Source organism: Erithacus rubecula, assembly GCF_903797595.1.
Source record: "Erithacus rubecula genome assembly, chromosome: 4".
NCBI lineage: Eukaryota > Metazoa > Chordata > Aves > Passeriformes > Muscicapidae > Erithacus > Erithacus rubecula.
The window spans coordinates 6,228,453-6,247,312 of record NC_136686.1 but is presented as its reverse complement, the minus strand read 5'-3'; the positions used below and the strand labels follow the sequence as shown (position 1 = coordinate 6,247,312).

The window sequence follows — 18,860 nt, the reverse complement described above, 5'->3', positions numbered from 1 at the left end:
GCATCACCACCTTTATTTTAAGCTAATAGCCTCACCGAAGTTTTACACTGCAGTGAGCCAGTAAAACAGAACAGAAGGAGGAAGAGGGCTCTTGCTGTGCTGCATGTCATGTAATATTCACCCTTGTGCAGACAAATATATCCCATCCCCCCTTTTCTTCCCGTTAGTATGATTGCCTCTTACCCACTCGCCATGCCAGGAAGATTTTCTCTTGGGAAATACTCTGAGCAGGCAGCCAGAAACTCAGCAATACTCCTGCAGTCCAAGGCACGGAGCTGTGCTCCCCTGACACTCCTCTTGCCTCTGAGGACTGTCACTCAGCCCAACAGGAAGGCACAGGAGAAGCAGGCGGTGCCAATTCCCACAAGAGTCTGAAGACAAAACCACAACTCACGCCACAAAGTCAGAGGCACCTGTAGCAGGCTCCTGCCTCACCTTATCTTGCATCACAGATTGTTTGCCAAACGGATTTTATATCCTGGATGAAATTTGAGCCCCAAAAGAAGGACTGCAAGTCTGAAAGCTTTGAAATGGACAAGACGTTCTAGTCTTGTTACTGTGCAACCAGTTATTATTTGCCAATAGGAGGGAAGATGATAATTAATCTGAGATCAAAAAAAATATCAAAGGTGGTGAAAAAAAGAAAACCCAGCAAATGTTTCACTATTTAAATGTGATCTTGTGAATATTAGGAGGTGTTATAAGCAGGAAATATTTTAGAAAGGCAGAATTTTGCATGTGCCACTGGAAACAAGTGGTGGCAGGTGCTGGTAGGTGCAGGTACCCACTCCAATGCCTGTCCTGGAAAGCTTGCAATCATTATGTGGCTAAATCAACCTTCACATGGTTTAAAACTTATTATTGCTCAGTTGGTACTTGTAGCATTTTCTTCTTCATCATAATTAATTTCTGAAAAGCACAGCTTTGTAGGGTGATTGAAGGATGTGGACCATGCTATGCAAATGAAGCCAGTTTATTTCACTCACCACCAGTTACTTGTCTAACATCCTTACAAAACTTTCCGCTCAACCCCTTTGCCTCGTTCCCTTAGCAACACAATCTTTTTGGTTATCAAGTCCCTGTTACATTCTCTTGCACCAGCACTGTCCTTGTTACATCTTCTCTCATCAGTTAGAGTGACCAGACTGATGATATCTTCATTTTTGTTCTTGCCTTGAGTTTATCTCTCCCACAGCCTCCACTGTACCAGGGCCAGCAAGTCTGCAGTGCTACCAAGCTCAGCTTTGTAGCTGTCTGATCTTCCACAGCTTTAGGTCTAAATTTGATATCTGTACATAGAGAAGCCAGAATGGTTTGATGCTAGCTACCAGTTATACAAGTGGTTCTGCACCTCTGGTCCATGTACCCCTTCAAAGAATCAATTTAGGGCCAAATAAAGCCCCTGGTGATGAAGACACCTGACACAGAATTGCATAGGGAACAAGACATGCAGCCCAACTAAAACACTTAAAAGGAAGCTTCCTTCTGACACTGGTAGGGGAAATTAAAGTATCTAAAAATTGAATATCCTTAATTTTAACAGAATTCTTTTTACCATTTTTGGTGACTGTTTATTGCAGTTCTGGGTAAACAAGGTAAATGACCAAAAAACCAACACCCTGGATTTGTCAACTGCCCCAGTTTATCAACTGAATGCAGGAACTCTTCTTCTGTTCTTTCATTTAAAATACAAAATCCTGTGGGCATAAGAAAGTTGCAGCTTCTTTACTCACATTAACAGATAAGAAAGAGCCCAGGGAATTTTCACTTACAAGCAGAATCATCACTGGAGTAAACAATTTGAAGTCATTCTTTCATAAAATTACAGCTCAGTAGCATCCCCAGCAATTTCACAACCAACTTTGTACTTATGTCTTTTAAAATTTCTATCTTTTGATTTGGACACTGATATAACAAAAATGCAGAGATCCTGAGGAAAGTGAAAGGATGTGTTTGCCAACAGAAATGAAGCACTGATCAAAGGCAAATTAGATCAGCACAGAATCTGGGTCATTCCCAGTTCTAATGCAGAAAAACAGAGTGTGCAGAGAGCAGCCTTGGTGTCTAGATGGGTTGGCTTCCTCTGCAGCAGAGCTCAGCCAGTGCTTTGTCAAACCCATTGCACAGGGCAGGGGACGTGGTTTTTGTGCAGGAGTTGAGACCAGGCTGCCTCTGAGCTCTGTTCCTCTTTTTGTACCAAATGGGGAGTGTTTGGTGCTCATTCACACATGACCAGCATTTCCAAAGGAGTGGGGCAAAGAACTTGTGCAAGATGCTCTGCCTGACAAAACCACCACCTCAAGCATCCGATACTGACCTTTGCCAACATAAAGGATCAAGTTGATCCTGGCAATAAATCATGTTTCTAAAGCACATAGGCATCTCTGTGGATTTCTGGTCTAAATATTTTGCTTTTTCAGTGAGGTGGCAAATAGCTGTGTGTTTTACAGGTTTCCAGACCAAAGCAGCCAGAGGGATCACACCTGCACAGAGGGGATGTTTGGGCTGGACAGGCTCACTCAGGGAGACAGAGTAAAAGCTGCCAGTTGGAACAAACACCCTGGAGATTCATAGCAAACTCAGTGCTTTCCCAGGAAAAGGCAGAGCAGGCCTTTAGGTCACATAGATTGACTTCTTAAATTAAGTCTGGGGTCGTTTTCGTGGGGAGGAGGCTTAAAAGGAGGAAGTAAGGTGAGTCTTCCTCACCTTAAACTCTTGACCTTTTCTATCAATGACAATACAAATGATTTCTGAGGATAGTCCAATTTTCCAAAGAATGGGTTTCTGTGTTCCTTTGGATCTGCTCTCTAGTTTCATCTTTTCCCATTGTAAGTGCAGCTGGCAAACATGAAATGACAGACAATCAATTATTTCAGTGTCAGATAACTACTCCCTTCTAACTTTTAATTATTTTCAGCAAGGTAACTAAAATCCTAATTTTCTAAGATTAGTGTTTCAGTTTTGGCTATTGCTGCCAAGTCCCCAGGAGCTGCCCTATGCTAAAAGCAGTGCAGCACGGCCTGGGCTGGCAAATTGGAACCCAGTCAGGTCAGAGCTCAGTGAAAGTAGAGCAGGGGGACACCGAGGTCTCCACCCGTCCTTAAATATTAAGATTCAAGTTGGAACCTCTCCTGGCAGATTGTTTCCCACCAAACTTTAGGATCCCTGAACCTCAGTTATCTCCCTTTTCCTAAGCCTCAGCCTCTCAGTCCTGGAGTCTTACACCTTTCTTAATTTTGTAAGGAGAAACTGTCTAGGAATCATCGAAGACATTTTAATTAAATAAATTTGAAGTGTTTCACGTTTAGCACAAAGATACATATGGCTATTAGTCACTAATTTTCACACATTGGTGTAAACCAAAATCTAAGCGAGCCTGGCTGAAATATCATATCTTATTGCAAAGCTGAATTCTGGTGCTTTTTTGATAAGCTTGTCATTAAGAAATCCTGAAAGCTGAGAGAACTGGGATTGCTCAGCCTGGAGAAGACTTTGGGGTGACTTCATTGCGGCCTTCAGGGAGCCACAGGAAAGATGGAGAGAGACCCTTGGGAAGGGCCTGGAGTGACAGAACAAGGGGAATGGCTGCGCACGAAGAGAGGAGGTTTGGACTGGACACGAGGAAGAAACTGTTCCCGGTGAGGGCGCTCAGACAGCGCGGGGGGTCCGGGGAAGGGACCGAGCCAGCGCCGCGGCCATGGCGGGGCGGGGCGTGACGTCACCCGACGGGGGCGGTGCAGCCCAGCGCGGTGCGTGACGTCACGGGGCGGAGCGGGGGAAGCGCTGTTCAGCGCGGTGCGTGACGTCACGAGGCGGGGCGGGGCGCTGTTCGGCGCGGTGCGTGACGTCACGAGGCGGGGCGCTGTTCAGCGCGGTGCGTGACGTCGCGGGGCGGGACAGGCGCGGCTCAGCGCGGTGTGTGCCGGGGCGGTGCCGCCGTGTCGGGGCAGCCATGGGGGCACAGCTGAGCGTGGTGAGTGCCGGGGGGCGGACGGGAGCGGGGTCGGTCCCTTCCTGCCCGGGGGCGGCTCCGCCCGCAGCGCTGCGGGGCGGGGCGGTGTCCGGGGGGTTTTGCAGTCTCTGCTCCGCGAATGTCTGCTGTGTTATTGTTGTTATTGTTGTTGTTTTTGGTTTTGGAGGCTCTGAGTGCTTGTGGTGTTTGCCCCCCGTCGGGATAATTTCAGCCTGTGGGAGCGTGGGTTTGGAGGGGCTGAGGAAGAAATTGTTCCCTGTGAGGGTGGTGAGGCCCTGGCTTGCCCGGAGCTGTGGGTGCCCCATCCCTGGCAGTGTCCAGGGCCAGGCTGGATGTGGCTCTGGCAGCCTGGGACGGTGGCAGGTGTCCCTGCCCGCGGTGTTTGAACGCGATGATCTTTAGGGTCGCTTCCAGCGCAGTCCGCTCCACGGGTCTCTCCGATCGTGCTTGCTGGGCAGTGACTCTGCAGCGCTGTCATCTCTGGCACCGCTGCCCTCTTTTCTCTGTGCCTGTCACGGTTCTTTGCTCCTGTGCTCAAACCCTTCATTCCCTGGGTTTGTAGAGGGGCAGGAGGGAGCAGCATTTTGTGCTCGTTTGGGTACAGCTGCTCCTGAGGTGCATTGAACAGAGGAGACGAGGCTCACGCTGCACGAGTGAAGAAATCCCATTATCCTCCCGTTGCGTTCTGAATCAGGCGAGAAGAGTGTTTAGCTGAGGTTACTCCAGGAGCGGGGTTTTGGCAGCCGGGGTCGGAGGTTTCTCATGCCCAGGCAGGGTTTGGTTTGTGTGTTTGTGGGGCGAGCCCTCAGCTCGTGTGCCGGGCCGGGCCGTGCTCACCACGCCCTGGCAGTGCCGTCTCCGTGGCTTTTCTCTTTGTTATCACACAGAGGCCTCGTTCCATTAATAAAAATTCCTGCTCGCTTACTAATTCTGCCTTGTCCGTTCGCAAAGATTTGTGCAGCTGGAAATGATGAGTCACAAGGTCCCCGTTTAGTGGTTCCCAGGCCCTGTGGTCAGCCTGTTGCTCGCTGATGCTCTGCAGTTATCGTCATTAATATCTTGGTCTGCCCTGTGGTGAGAATACATGGGCTACTTTTAAACAAGAGAATGCTTTTCTTAGCAAGCATGGCTTTTTGAAATCGTTCAGCCTTGAGTTCTTCCCCTTTTTTCTGCCCACCTGGTGATAGATCTGAGTAAGGGCTAAAATAGCTTTCTGAATTAGTGCTGTTTCTCTCCAGGCCAAATCCCAGGAGACTTTTGCGCTCATCGACCATGAATAACAAATTGCCTTACATGAGGTTACCACTGTGTTAAAATTATTTCTCATTGCCTGACAACAGCAGCTCTGTTTCCTTATTCATTTTAGATAACCACATTTGGAAATTAATCTAACTTATTAATGTCTCATTTGAAACACCTGCTGCAGAGTCAGCTTGCTATTGCCACCAGACCCCACTCACATGTTAATTTCTCTTTAAGAAGCTTGCTTGCTGCTCTGTCACTTTGAACAGCTTCCCTCCCTCTGCCCTTTTTTGTGACTTAGTAACAAAAATTCTTCCCAGAGCAGTCATCTCGTAGATCTATGAGAATTAAGGAATAATTTTCCTGTAAATTTCAGCTTCTTCAGAAACAACCTATATAGAGCTATTTCAGTATTCCCAAATAGCAGTGAAAAATGTGTGTGTGCCCTCAGGCTGTACAGTGATGATACATTTTAAACCTGTACAGCAGCATTTTAAGAAGAGAGAATTTATGCTGTCCCACAGTTTTATTATTAATAATGTAGGAAGTTTTCATAGACTCCTGAGGAACTGTCACAGTTGCACAAATGCCATTCTAAAATTATGTTCAGGTCCCTTTAAAAATAAAATGAAAGTGAAAGCTAAGTAGGCTGAACTTTGATTTTTTTTTTTTCTCTAGTCATGCTTTTCCCCTCTCCTCTGTTGGAGTGCTCAATAATTACTGAGCCAGAAAGGATTTTTATAAGTAGGTGTGCAGTTTATTCTCCTGCCCCAATGTGAAGAGAGGGAGGTGTGGTGTCAGAGCATAATCTGTTCCTGTCTTATAGGGTTTCCGATGTGGGGAAAATGATGGTAAAGTGACAAGAAGGGCTGTCCCTTGGCTGTGCCCTGCAGCTTGGCTTGATCAGTGTTTAGGTTGGATATTAGGAAAAGGCTCTTCCCCCAAAGGGTGGTTGGGCACTGGAACTCCCCAGGGAATGGTCACAGCCCCAAGCCTGAAGAGTGCAAGGAACATTTGGACAACATTCTGAGGCACAGGGTGGGATTGTTGGTGTGCAGGGCCAGGGGATGGACTGGATCATCCTGATGGGCCCCTCCCAGCTCATGATATTCTGTGATCGTTTATTTGGACACATGTGCTCTGTGCCTGCTGGAGATGGGGATTCAGCCTCCCTGTCAGGGGACCTGGAGCTGTGACAGCCTCTCTTTGTGTCCAGCTGCCAGTGTGGCAGCCCCGTGCTGGTGTGCAAGTGGCTCAGCACAGGAGTGATGCTGTAAAGCCAATCTGTGATAACTCTGGCTCTGCACTCGTGTCTGACACTGTTTCTGTGCCGCTGCAGCTGCGTCAGGTTGTGACATACCCGATATGGCTCATCTACAGCACTGTCATGAGGCTCTTCAGGAATCCCCGGCCTGCAATCACCCTGAAGGACCCAGAAGTGAAGTATGCACTGAGGCTGATTGATAAGGAGGTAGGTGCAGGTGTAGTGCTGAGCATCACCTCTCCATGGGCACTGAAATGTTCACAGCTTCTGAAGTCTAGGGTGATGTCCCAACAGGGTGGATACTTTTGTCTTGAGGCTACAACTTCTTTATAAAAGCTCTTTGAGTGTTGACTTCTGCAGTTCTGCATTCAGCTTGTTTCCAAACAAGAGTGGAGAATGCTGCTTAGCAATGATCAAACTCACAGTCATATATCTCATGTTGTGGAGCACATCAGCAGAAATTCTCAAACTGTGCAGCACTGGCTGGACTAAGGGACACAAGTCCTGCTGTGAGGCAGAGCAGGCAGCTTTTTCATGGTCAGTGGCATTCAACAGCAGCTGTCAGGTTCCTGTTACTGGATTGATGTACTGGAATGTGTTACAGGAAGGAAGGTGTTTAAGTCATGCAGTCCTGACATCACCTGAGCAATCTCAGCTTCTATTTCTCTCTGTTAAAAGTAAAGCTTCCCAGTACAAAATTAAATTCTTGCTCAAATGGGATACCAGAGGAAAGTCATGATACTTCCAGGGATGGATCTTACCTTCTGAAATTGGTAATTAAGCTTGTGGGAAGCGAGCCAAAACCACCAAAGTTGAAAAGTCTGGATTTCCCTTGGATAAATCAACCATCAAAAGTATGAGAGAGAAATCTTGGCTTTTTAGGTATAAAGTCACACCTGAGGATATTTATAGTGTTGACTTTTTAAGGCTATCGGCTATTCAGAAATTTATCAGAAGACTTTGGACTGGAACTCAAGAGTTTTGTTTGATGTTTAGAGGGTGCACTGATAGCTTGGCTTTCATTGGTTCTGCCAAAGGAAACAAAATTAATACAGTCATTTTGAATCCTGGATTTGTGGGAACTGGGAGCTTCCCTGTGACCTGGGCTGGGCTGCATTGCTGAATTTATTTCCCAGGTGTTCTGCAACCACACTGTTATTATAGACTCCGTACTTCTCATGAGGTCAGAAAAGGCTGGGAGAATTGGGATTGTTCAACCTGGAGAGGAGAATGGGATGTCCTCACTGTGGCCTTGCAGTGCCTGAAGGGAGCCACAGGAAAGATGGAGAGAGACTCTTGACAAGGGCCTGGAGTGACAGGACAAGGGAGAATGGCTTCACACTGACACAGAGAAGGTTTAGATTAGATATTAAGAAAAAATTATTCCCTGTGAGGGTGCTGAGGCCCTGGCACAGGGTGCTCAGAGTAGCTGTGGCTGCCCCTGGATCCCTGGAAGTGTCCAAGGCCAGGCTGGATGGGGCTCTGAGCATCCTGGGACAGTGGCATGTGTCTCTGCCCATGGCAGGAGGATAAACTGGCTGATCTTTAAGGTCACTTCCACCCAAATCCTTCTATGATTCTGTGGTGTGTCTTTTGAACAGAGAAATAGGAGTCTTGAGGCTGCTTCCTAGTGCATAGCATAGGAAAAATATTCTTTAACATAGTTAAATGTGCTAATTTAGTTCTTACCTTAAAAAAGCCAACAACTTCAGTTTGGTTGTTTGGTTTTATAATGGTGTGCATAGTTAACTTGTTGCCTTTCAGTGAGTGGCTTCAGCAAAGCACCAGCCTGCAAAAGCTGTTCTCCAGCTTTGCATTTGGCAAGGGTGGCAGACTCCTTGACACTTGAGCCAGAAGAGACAGAAATGTGTGGCCAAGGGCTTCCAAATGCTTAGGGCAATGCCAGAGGGCAGTGACCTCCTGCTGGAAGTGCATCCTGCTTCAAGGCTGTCTGTAATCCAGCCTTGATGACACCTTGCAGAGTGGCAGGCTCAGTGTCCTGGCTGTGTGACAGAGAGAGGCACAACCCTGCTTATCTAGGTATTGGGGATTCCCTGAGCCTCTTAGTTTCTCACAATTGCACCAAAATACTTGCATTTAGTCAGCTTCATATAAACTCTCTCCACTTTAATTGGTGAGGTGATTAAGTGGGAATTCAGAGCTTTGTTCTGTCTGCATACTGTTCAAGACAGCATAATAAAAAAGCAGCATTATTGGCAAAATCCAGTGATTTCCATACAGTGCTGAAATCCCCATACAGAAACAGCAGCAGTGTTAAGTCCACATCAGTTGTCCTTATAAAGGAATTTTCAATTGGAAGTTACTGCTCCTGAATAGACATAAGTACAAAGAAGCCCTTTTGGGACTGCCAACCAGTTCCCTTCTTCTTTCAGGATTTTCCTTAAAATGAGGTACTGTGAAGAAAATTTCATCAGTGTGACCATAGTAAGGGAAGGTGAGACAAACTGTGAGGAAGAAATTGGTCTCCATTGGTTACTTTAAAAACAGTTAAGCAAACAAAACCCTTAAAAACAGTCACTGGATGAAGCATTAAGCTGTATGCTGTTTCTTTCTCTTTTTTTTTTTTTACTGTCTTTTTTTCCTGTGAATATGACATGATTTTTCAAACATAAAATTTGCATAATATAAGAAATAAGACTTAATTACTTATTGCCAAAATATCATTCAAGACGTGACTTTGCTAGTAAATATTAGAATAATTATCCCAGCAGGACTGCATATATTGTCATAATTTTGTTCATATCTAAATACAGTGCTCTTTTCAATTTCATTTATGGATTAATTCAGGCTAACTAATTAATTTGTGCAGGGGAAATATTTTTAAGAACCTTACCATAGCAAAGGAAATGAGGTTTCTACTTCCACTGAAATGATTTATTAATGTGATTTTGAGAGACGAAAATCAAAATACCTTGGCCTTGAACTGCTGCATATTTAAACTTGAAATGAGAGTTGAAGAGCTAGTTATTTTTTATCTTGTGGCCTTCTCACAGGAGGCAGTGTAAATGTCCATAATATTTGGAAAGCTATCACTTAATCTGCACACAAGTATCATTGTGTCATTAATTCTTAGTCCTGCAGGATGCCAGACTTGTCTTGTTTTAGAAGTGAAATCACAAACATTAAATCCCAACAGCAGAGCTGACTGTTGTTTTGATTTTCCTCTTTCAGGAAGTTAGTCATGACACAAGGAGATTTCGATTTGCCCTCCCTTCCATGGAGCACGTTCTGGGTCTCCCTCTAGGTATGTTCTTTATGAAGAATCCAAGTGTTGCTTGCATTCATTATATTGTAAGAGATTTTGTGGGGTTTTTTTTCCCCTTGTGTTTTGAATTTGTAATGCTGTTCATGTGGCTGGAGCTGTTACTGAGAGCTCTGCAAGGTTATCCTCGTGCTGTGAGTAATCTGCAGTGTATGTGAGTGAACATCCAGCTTGTTTCTTTGGAGAGAGTAGTAGCAAACACAGGTCTTCACTTGTACTTTTCCAGTCTCAGCTTTCCAGCTTGTATTATTCCTGTGGGGCTGAATCCCTGCAGTCCTTTTCCATGCCCTGAGGCACCACTCTCATCCACTTCTCCTCTAACCCTGTGGTTTACCAGATGATCTACTCACTTCTGAATTTCATGGAACTTTTGAATCACCCAGGGGTAGCTGTTTCCAAAGGCCCTTCCACAGGGTGTGGTGCCTTCCATAACAGCTTAGTGCCATTGTTTCCTTCTGCTTGTATTAATAGCATTTAATTGTGACTTGTGTTTAATAGGACTTCCACTTTAACAAGCTGCTGCAGTGATCCCTGGCTCCTGTGCTTTATGGTTGTTGTCAGCACCTTTTCCAGGTGTTAAATTCTTGTTTGGGGTGTTAGAAGTCTCTTGATCTTTTTAGTATCCATGAAAGCAAAGCTTCTTTCTTAGAAAAAAAAGAAAAAAAGATGTAGACATTGAGAAGAGAACCTGCTGTAGAGAGCTCAGAGGATGAGTGACAGATGGAAACAGTTGCTGCAATCACATGTTGAGCTTGAGGAATAACAGGGTTAGAAAAGTGCTTTGTGTCTGGGCAGCCTCAGCAAAGGCAGCTGGAGAGCTGCTGGAAAATGTGAGGGATCTGTGGTCAAAGCAAGAACAGCTACAAGCTCAGTTTTAACTAAACTGTGGCAGTTTAAAACATTAATAAAGATGTGTGAATAGCACTGGGCAGTTTTCCCCTCCTGTGTCCCTTTAATTGTCTGTACAGGAGAGACAAATCCCATCTTTTGAAAGACCTCAGGTACAGTTCAGGCTTTGGTGAATGTAAATGCATGAAGTTATGATTGACACACAGGATTAGCAGTGGAGTTGTCTGTCCTTCCAGGCAGATCTGTGCATGGCTAACAACTCTAGCAAGGTGTTGCTGTGTCAAGAAAATAAGACAAGAGGAAGTGATGCCCCAAAATAAGGTAGTTAGAGCTTTGAGGCTGCATTTCAGTCCATGCCAACTCAGCACATCCACTGAAAGAAAAACCTTTTAAAAGAAAACTAGTTTTTGATTGGTTTTTTTCCCTGCAACAGGGCAGCACATCTACCTGTCTGCACGCATTGATGGAGCTCTGGTTGTCAGACCTTACACTCCAGTTTCCAGTGATGATGACAAGGGCTTTGTGGATCTTGTTGTCAAGGTAAGAGTGTCACACTGTGTTCCCAGGCTGGGCAACTTCTGAGCCACCTTTACAGTGCCTTTATGTGAAGTTTGGTGTGCTGGCTTCTCTTCAGGAACTTGCCATTACCTACAGTCCATGTGGCATTTTGCAGGCACTTCTTTACTAAGGGTGTCTCATGAGATGCTGCATCATTTTCCAGCCTCTGTAGACCTGCAGATGTTTATACACTTTTTAATCTTTCTGGAATAAGGAATTGACCTTGCCTGAATGAGCAGCTGCTTCTGAAGCTAATGGAATTCAGTCATTATGCTCACTGAGAGTGGTGGTCATTATCATTACTGATCCAGGCAGTGGGAATGACTGATTTATTTGGTAAGAAAGTGATTTTAACTTTTGTGATCATGTACTTCTGTTTTGCCTCTTGATAGCTAGATTACCTATCATTTAAAGCTGTTAGGAATTTAAAATATTCATATCTGCACTGGATTTCCTCTTAGAATTTTGCTTTTTGGAATCACAGTGTTCTGGGTTTTTTTACTATTTTTCTAGCCCCTTTTAAACTTGGGTGTACATTATGTTGATTATTATCAATATTTTCTGTGTTGCAGAATTACAGTGGAGAAATCACTGGTCTCTGTCCAAAGATTGGGGCAGGAGTGGCATTTTAATCTTTTGTCAGTCAGACATTACATTTCTTTATGTAGTAATGGTGTTCTTTGCACAAAGAGTATTTTTACCTAAAAATTGGAAGGGTAAATGCTCTTCTCTGAGCTGTGAGATTAAATTGCTTGTTATTATTCATTGTTATTATTTTTAACAGGTCTACTTCAGAGGTGTCCATCCCAAGTTTCCTGATGGGGGAAAGATGTCTCAATACTTGGACAGCCTGAAAATAGGGGACACCATTGACTTCAGAGGACCAAGTGGCCTCCTTGTGTACAAAGGAAAAGGCAAGGCTGGTTTGGGAGACAGAATTTACCCAGACTAAACAGTATTCTGGAAAAATGTCTTAATTACTCTAAAAATGCTTTTTATTGATGCTGTTCTCAAGTAAGGGATGGGTTTTTTCCATGCTTATGTGGACATAGTTTATACACTTGACAAAAACACTGGGTATTTGCACTGTCCACTGCTAATTCCCCAAGTAAAAATGAACTTTGTGAGTAGGCATTACTTTTATGTCAGTGTAAAATATCTCATGTTAGTATAATGCTGCCACAAATGCGTCACAAAAACCTTCTGGCAGTTTTGTGTGGAGCAGGACTCCAACATGTGGTTTTCCAGAGCTTTGTGTGTAGCATTCATGTTATCCGAGATGAAGAGAGCTGTGAATACAACACAACATTTTGGGGAGTTTCAGCCTCTCTGTTGTGTTTGGCTGAAATGGGAAAATCAGCTCAAAAGAGAAAAATTTTGAACACCCACCATACTGAGTATTTTATGTTTTCCCTTTAAATAATCTGCTCAGGGAAAATAAACTCTCTGAGCAGATCAGTTCCTTAGTGTTTCCAGAATCTGGGCTTATAAATGTCACTGGGGTTATGGGATGTGAGCAAATTGAAATAATACAGGTGGTGTATTATGTAGGCTGTGGTCAGGGAAGTCATGACTCATGTCAGTGACTGATGTTACCACCTCATGTCTTAAAACCATCTTTAGGATTGCCTTCATTCAGGACATCTTCACCTTTTCTGTTCTCTGGGAGGCAAGGGTGACAGGGCTGAAACAAGTCAATTTAGCAGGATGTGCTAGAAAGGGATAACAGGAGGAGTTCCTGCCTTCTTCAGTGTTCTCCATCTCTTTCTCTCTTCAGGCAAGTTTGATATTCGGCCAGAAAAGAAAGCTGAACCAGTTACCAAGACAGTGAAATACGTGGGGATGATTGCAGGGGGGACTGGTAGGTATCTGTAAGGATGCATCTGTGGTTTCTGACAGCTGGTAGATGCATTTGCTCACATTTTCCCCCCTGTCCCTTCTTTCATTCCCCATCCTCACATCACTGACCTGCCTCTCTCTTCCAGGGATAACACCTATGCTGCAGATCATTCGAGCAATCATAAAGGACAAAGATGACCCCACCATTTGCCAGCTGCTGTTTGCTAATCAGGTAATTCTGTCCTTTTTTTTTCTGTTTGTAGTGTTTTAGTTACCTAGCAGGACTCCACTCAGCAAATGAAATCACAGAAATGCAAACCCTAAAGAGAAGAGTGAACTGAAATGTTGGAAACATCCAGTATAAAAGTCCTGTGATAAATTGAGGGTTTAGCATTACTGCAGAAATGTTTGCTAATGTTTGCCTTCCTGTGACTCATTGCTCTGTTTCTAATCCAGTTTATGAATGTTAAAGCCCTGCATTCCTTTGTGCAAGTTGTTCATGTTTTTACCAGACTTTCAGAGCCATCTTTCTGAGTGGAAACATGAAAGGGCTGGACATTTGTCTCTTCCAGCAATTTTTACTCCCCAGCTTTGCAGCAGTATTTGTCTGTGGACTCTTTCTGTCTGAGGACATCTTGGGTGAGGCTAAAAGTAACTGTGGTCCCAGTTACAGAGCTATGATTCTTCTTGGCTGTCTGCTTTCATTTCCATCCCCTCTGTCTGTTTTTCATGTGCTTCACTTGCTCCTTGAGGTGTGGCATCCTGCATGCTGGCCAGAGAGAAGCTCTCTCATCCATGGAATCCTTGCAAGAGAGATTTTTTTGATAACCATATGTTGGTTGGTGTGCTGCTGGGCAGCACCCCTTCTTTGCCTGATGTTCTTCTGCTGTGACTCTTTCTGCCAGTGCTCTCTGCTGCTGGCTGGAGCCCTTGGATTTGGCATAAAGTGCAGTGATATCAGGGCAGGAGGGCTGGGATTTGCTAGGGATGATTCAGAATGGCTAACACAGAGTTGGAGCTGCTTTAGTAGACTGGGAAACCCTGCAGCTAGGAGGGAGATTCTGGGGAACAGTGTCCTGCCTGTTAGCAACAGTCTATGGAAACATCAATCCCTGATTTAAAGAGTTCTTGCACCCAGTAACTCAACCAATAAAAAGCAGTTTTAAAAAAATAGTTTAAAGTGTTTAAAACAATGTACATGGGCTCCTACTGTGCTTCTGGGTGGCACACTGAGTTGGCCAGTGCCACTAGGGGATTTTTTGGAGCACCCACAGGTGCACATCCAGGAATAGCAGCTTCTCTGGAATGGCTGCTGCACATTTCTCCTTATCCCCACAGTTACAGACTCTGTGCCAAATAACTATGGCTGCAGGGGTGGCAGCACTTTCAGTCCCTACCCTTTTCCTTCCTGCCCAGACTGCAGCTGCTCTTAGGGAAATAAGACTTTCCTTTGGCCTTCAGTGATGTTGCAGCAGGGAGGAGCCAAACCTGATACCCTGAGTAATGTTTATTGTTCCAACTAGAACTTGATACCCTTTTGGTTGTTCATTCCACATTCTTTTTAAAAGCCAAGCAGTCTCCCTATGGCAGTGCTGATGATACTTGAATTGGCAAAGGTGAAAAAACTGGCATTTCCCTGTCTAGGTGGCACAGTATGAAGGGGTAGGGAGATGTGTAGTCATGATTAGTTTTCTGATGTAATAGTGCTAAAAAGGGCTTTATTCCTCTGATTCCCTGATTAAGTGATGGTTCTGCTTCATTTTATCTTTAGAGGGAAGGCATTGCATGGTCAGGATTTGGGAAAGTTACAAGCCTTTTATTAGCTCTGCCATGGGCTAGGCATGGAAATAACTTGGGTTTGGTCTCTTCAGCCTTTAAAACAGAGCTGAATCACCCCTTCCATCTCTCAGGGCTGTGCAGTGGCTGCTGCTCTGTGGCCATCTGAGGGCTGCACTCACATGCAGGGTGTGATGACTGTGTTCCTTGTCCTGCAGACTGAGAAGGATATCCTGTTACGTTCCGAGCTCGATGAGATCCAGGCTCAGAATCCCAATCGCTTCAAGTGTTGGTACACCTTGGACACAGCACCTGAAAGTAAGACCTGAAGTGTCACTTTTTGTGGAAAAGTGTTCCCAAAGCTCACCTCAGGCCAGTGGCAGTGCAGTGTTCCTCCCATGGCTACACCTGAATATTTACCATTCTCTCCTGTGGAGGGTGACCTTCTTTTCTCCTTCCCCACAGATAAATGTAACTTGGTATCCTTGTGTTTGGAGCCTGCCCTGTGGCAGCTGCAGTGCCAGAGGCACAGATCCCTGCCTGAACTTGCTGAACAAGGAAGAGTAGGCTTAACAGTGCATTCCTTGTTTTCCTTTCTTACCATTGTCCTGGTTTGAAGGACAGGTCTGCCAATAAAGGCAGGAGCTTCTTTTTGAGATGGAGAATGTAAACACCCTCCCTCCAAATGACTATAATTTTGAAATTAAGGGGCTCTCTGGCAAAGATATAGGAATTAGAAATAACAGTTCTTTACTAGGAAAATTAAAATAGAAATACAGTGTTACAAAGAACAATCCCAAAACACTGACAGAGCCAGAATACAACCTGACACCCTGTCAGTCAGTCAGGGTGTTGGCAGCAGTCCCATTAAATGGTGGCTGCATCCCCCTGCAGTGGCAAATGTGGTTCAGCTGGAGCAGTGCTCCTGTAGAAGGTGCAGTTTCCTCTGAAGGTCCAGGGATGACGTGGAAAGGTCTGGCTTTCCTCTGGAATCCAGTGGAAAGAAGGTACCTTGGTGTCCAAAATCTCAGTTTTTATCCAGGTAGGAAATGCTTGGCTCCTGCCCCTGGCTGGATCATCTCCCAGTGGGATGATGTAATTTTATCAGTCACACAGTGGGACTCAGTGGCCCATTAACAGATGATATCTTCCTGGAGGGAGGATGGGTTATGGAAAAGATAAAGATGATTGTCCCAGCTGGTTTAAAGATGGCCCATTAGCAGATAATATGTGCCACAGAGATAAGTGTCACTGTCCCACCCAGCTTCAACAGATGGTGACAGAATGCACATTGCTGGCCACATCCTGTAGTGCAACCCAAGACAACCATTCTTTGTCCTGACCCCCCACAAATGGATAGATTCACACTCACATTCAGTGGGAGTTTGGGACAGGGAAGGAAAAGCCATATGCCTCCTCTTCCTTGTGACCAAGAATACACCTCTGGCATGCTGAGGGAAGGATCTTGCCCTCCCTACAGTCTGTTGCTGTTGTGTCATCCACTGCACTAGGTGTTCTCCTGGAATTTCTGATTGCCATTGCTTCTTTGGAGAAATTGTGAACTGATCTTAGCAGTTGGGATAAAAGTTCCTCTTTGGGCCTCCTCAAGACTATTCTGCAGACTTTGACTGTCATAGGTGAAACCTGACCAAAAACTGGGATTAAAAATGTGTCAATCTTACGGTGCTGAGAAGTTTGGGTCAGCAGCAGCAAAAGTTTGTTCTGCATCCAGGCTGGGGATGTAAAAGTTAAATCTGAATCTGTTGCTGTAAATGTTCCAACTGGGAATAACTTCATCAGCTGGATTTCTCCTTTCTAAAGTGACTTGCATCTCTCTTTTCCTCCTTTTAACCTCATTTCCCTTCCCCTACATTTCATTTTTTTTAACAGATTGGGATTACAGCCAAGGATTTGTGAACCAAGAGATGATCAGAGACCACCTGCCCCCACCTCAGAGTGATGTTCTCATCCTCATGTGTGGACCTCCTCCAATGATCCAGTATGCTTGCATTCCCAACCTGGACAAACTGGGCTATGCCAAGGACATGAGGTTCTCCTTCTAAACACAACTGTTATTCAGGGATCTTGTGTAGAAGGGAAGAAAAAAAAAAACATCTAATGGGGAACAGGACAAAGTTACAGAGGTGGCTGATGCACAGTGCTGGGAAAATACATTTACATTAAAAATGCTTCATATTTTCAGACTCTCTGGCAAGTAAGACACATAACTGTGCTAAACCTGTGTGTGGAGAGGTGGTGATGCCTCGTGCTCTGTGTTGTGTGCTCCATGTCCAGGGAGGACAGTGCAGCTGCTCAGGGCAGCACACACTCACTTATGCTTTTTCTTAGTGCTGTAATCAAGTGGCAGTAATATCCTACTTCCTAACACTGTGCATACCCAGGATTTTATTCAGTATGAACTATGAAAACAATGAAAAGTGTTGGATTATTCACCTTGCTTATGCCAAATTGTAATCCTTACAGAGCTCTGAGGGCCAGGAGGGTTTGCCTTGTGTCCATAAACTTTGCAGCATCAGTTTGAAGATGCTTGTTGAGTTGAAGGATGCCAATTAACCATTTATGGCTGAAGGTGTTGCAGCTGCCTCATTAATCAAAACAGAGAGGTAGGGCAGTGATAAAAAATGGGTTTCCTTTGGATTTTGGAATAACTTCTCTTAAGTGCAAACACTTTTCCATCTGGTCACAGTTCTCAGCCCTGGACAATGAAAGAAACTACAAAAGGTGGCTTTGAGTACTGTTCCACAAGTACCTTGAATTTTTTGCTTGATAATGTGTGGGATACTGAAAAAAAATTCTTAATTTTGTATTTACTCCTAAGTACTGGGCGATGGCATAGGAGTACAAAAGCAGTTCTGCATGTCCTGTGCAGTGAAAAAAACTGCTGGGTGGAAATTGGGTGAGATTTTCTTGTTAGTTGTTCTCCAGAGATGGATTTGTACTGAAGGGAGCCCAGGTTTCACTGCCAGGGGGTTTTGGCAGGCAGCCCTGCTCTGGGTGCAGTAGCATCCATTCACCTCCGTGTCTCAATCAGGCAAAGCTCCCCAGGGTTTGCCTGGTAAGGATGCATGGGAACAGCCTTAAATCACCAAACTGACAGCAAATTCAAGTGTCTCAATAAGTCTAAAACTGTTTCCTGGAAGCTGTTTACTACAGCTTCAATTCTTATTTTTTTAATATCCTTTTTTTACAGCAGCCTTTTACCTAGTTTTTAGGATGCAGCAGGCATCTTGTGTGCCCAACTTTCTGCTTCTGACCAGCAGAAATGCTGCTGAGGTAAGAGGTGTCCTGCAAGGAGTCTGGGAAACTCAAAACCTTATTCTGGTGATGACATCAGAGTGACTGAAAGGATATTTAGTCATGTATGAACTACTGTGGGTGCTGAGGTAGCTACAGGTGCCAGTGTACAATAGCAATTTTTACAGATTGGGTAGGAATTCGAGGTTATAGCTCACTGTGTTTTCTTTTGTGCCCATACAACAGGTGGGTACTGTGTACTTAAAAGGTTCATTTTTCATCAAGAATAAAAGGCAAAGATACTACATTTAATTTAAGGAACTTCAGCTAGATAATATTGGTATTATTAATTTGACATTTGCCTCAAGTCTTGAATTTTTGATGTGTGTGTCTGAAACTTGTTCTTTAATATTATGCTCCAAAGCTGAAATACTACTAAATTTTTCAAGTTTTAGTCCCTTTTTTTGAAAGGCAAAAAGTTGAAATATGAGAGAAGTGATCTTGCTGCTGGTCTATATCACTGTGGGATTTGCATAGATTTTTTTCATTATTGTATTTGCCAAGGTCATTCCCATCTTTTTTTATCCTGAATAAAGTTTTGGAAAGCTGAGTTTCATGAGAGCTGGTTTGTATTTTGATTATTCTTAACTTGGATTTTCCCTTGACACCGAAATCAGTGGATAAACCTAACATGTCCTTGAAGGTCCATAAGATCCCAGATATCCAATCCCCTGTTCCCTCAGGATTTGTTCATTGAAGGTTTTCAGGGTTGATTTAGAAAATTTAAGGTTTTAGTGATTTCATGATCAAAACAAAAATAA

The 18,860-nt window shown here is 44.3% G+C and overlaps 2 protein-coding genes across 2 annotated transcripts in view; one reads left to right on the top strand and one right to left on the bottom strand.

Moving 5' to 3' along the window:
• Positions 1 to 18,860, bottom strand: part of LOC306801299 (dynein axonemal intermediate chain 7-like) — a 253,256-nt gene that overhangs the window by 51,834 nt on the left and 182,562 nt on the right. The gene's annotated exons all lie outside the window — the stretch shown is intronic.
• LOC306800912 (NADH-cytochrome b5 reductase 3-like) lies at positions 3,885 to 18,649 on the top strand. The gene is made up of 9 exons (XM_079303395.1): positions 3,885 to 3,973; positions 6,555 to 6,686; positions 9,672 to 9,744; positions 11,045 to 11,151; positions 11,954 to 12,088; positions 12,952 to 13,030; positions 13,155 to 13,240; positions 15,003 to 15,102; positions 16,675 to 18,649. Exons 1-9 carry the CDS (start codon positions 3,953 to 3,955, stop codon positions 16,845 to 16,847), a joined length of 906 nt encoding a protein of 301 aa, XP_079159521.1. The 5' UTR covers positions 3,885 to 3,952; the 3' UTR covers positions 16,848 to 18,649.

Excerpts from the sequence above, each read along its gene's own strand:
- LOC306800912 (XM_079303395.1), top strand. The coding sequence starts at position 3,953 with ATGGGGGCACAGCTGAGCGTG. Across the intron at positions 13,031-13,154 it reads GATGATTGCAGGGGGGACTG|GGATAACACCTATGCTGCAG; the intron begins GTAGGTATCTGT and ends TCTCTCTTCCAG. Across the intron at positions 13,241-15,002 it reads AGCTGCTGTTTGCTAATCAG|ACTGAGAAGGATATCCTGTT; the intron begins GTAATTCTGTCC and ends CTTGTCCTGCAG.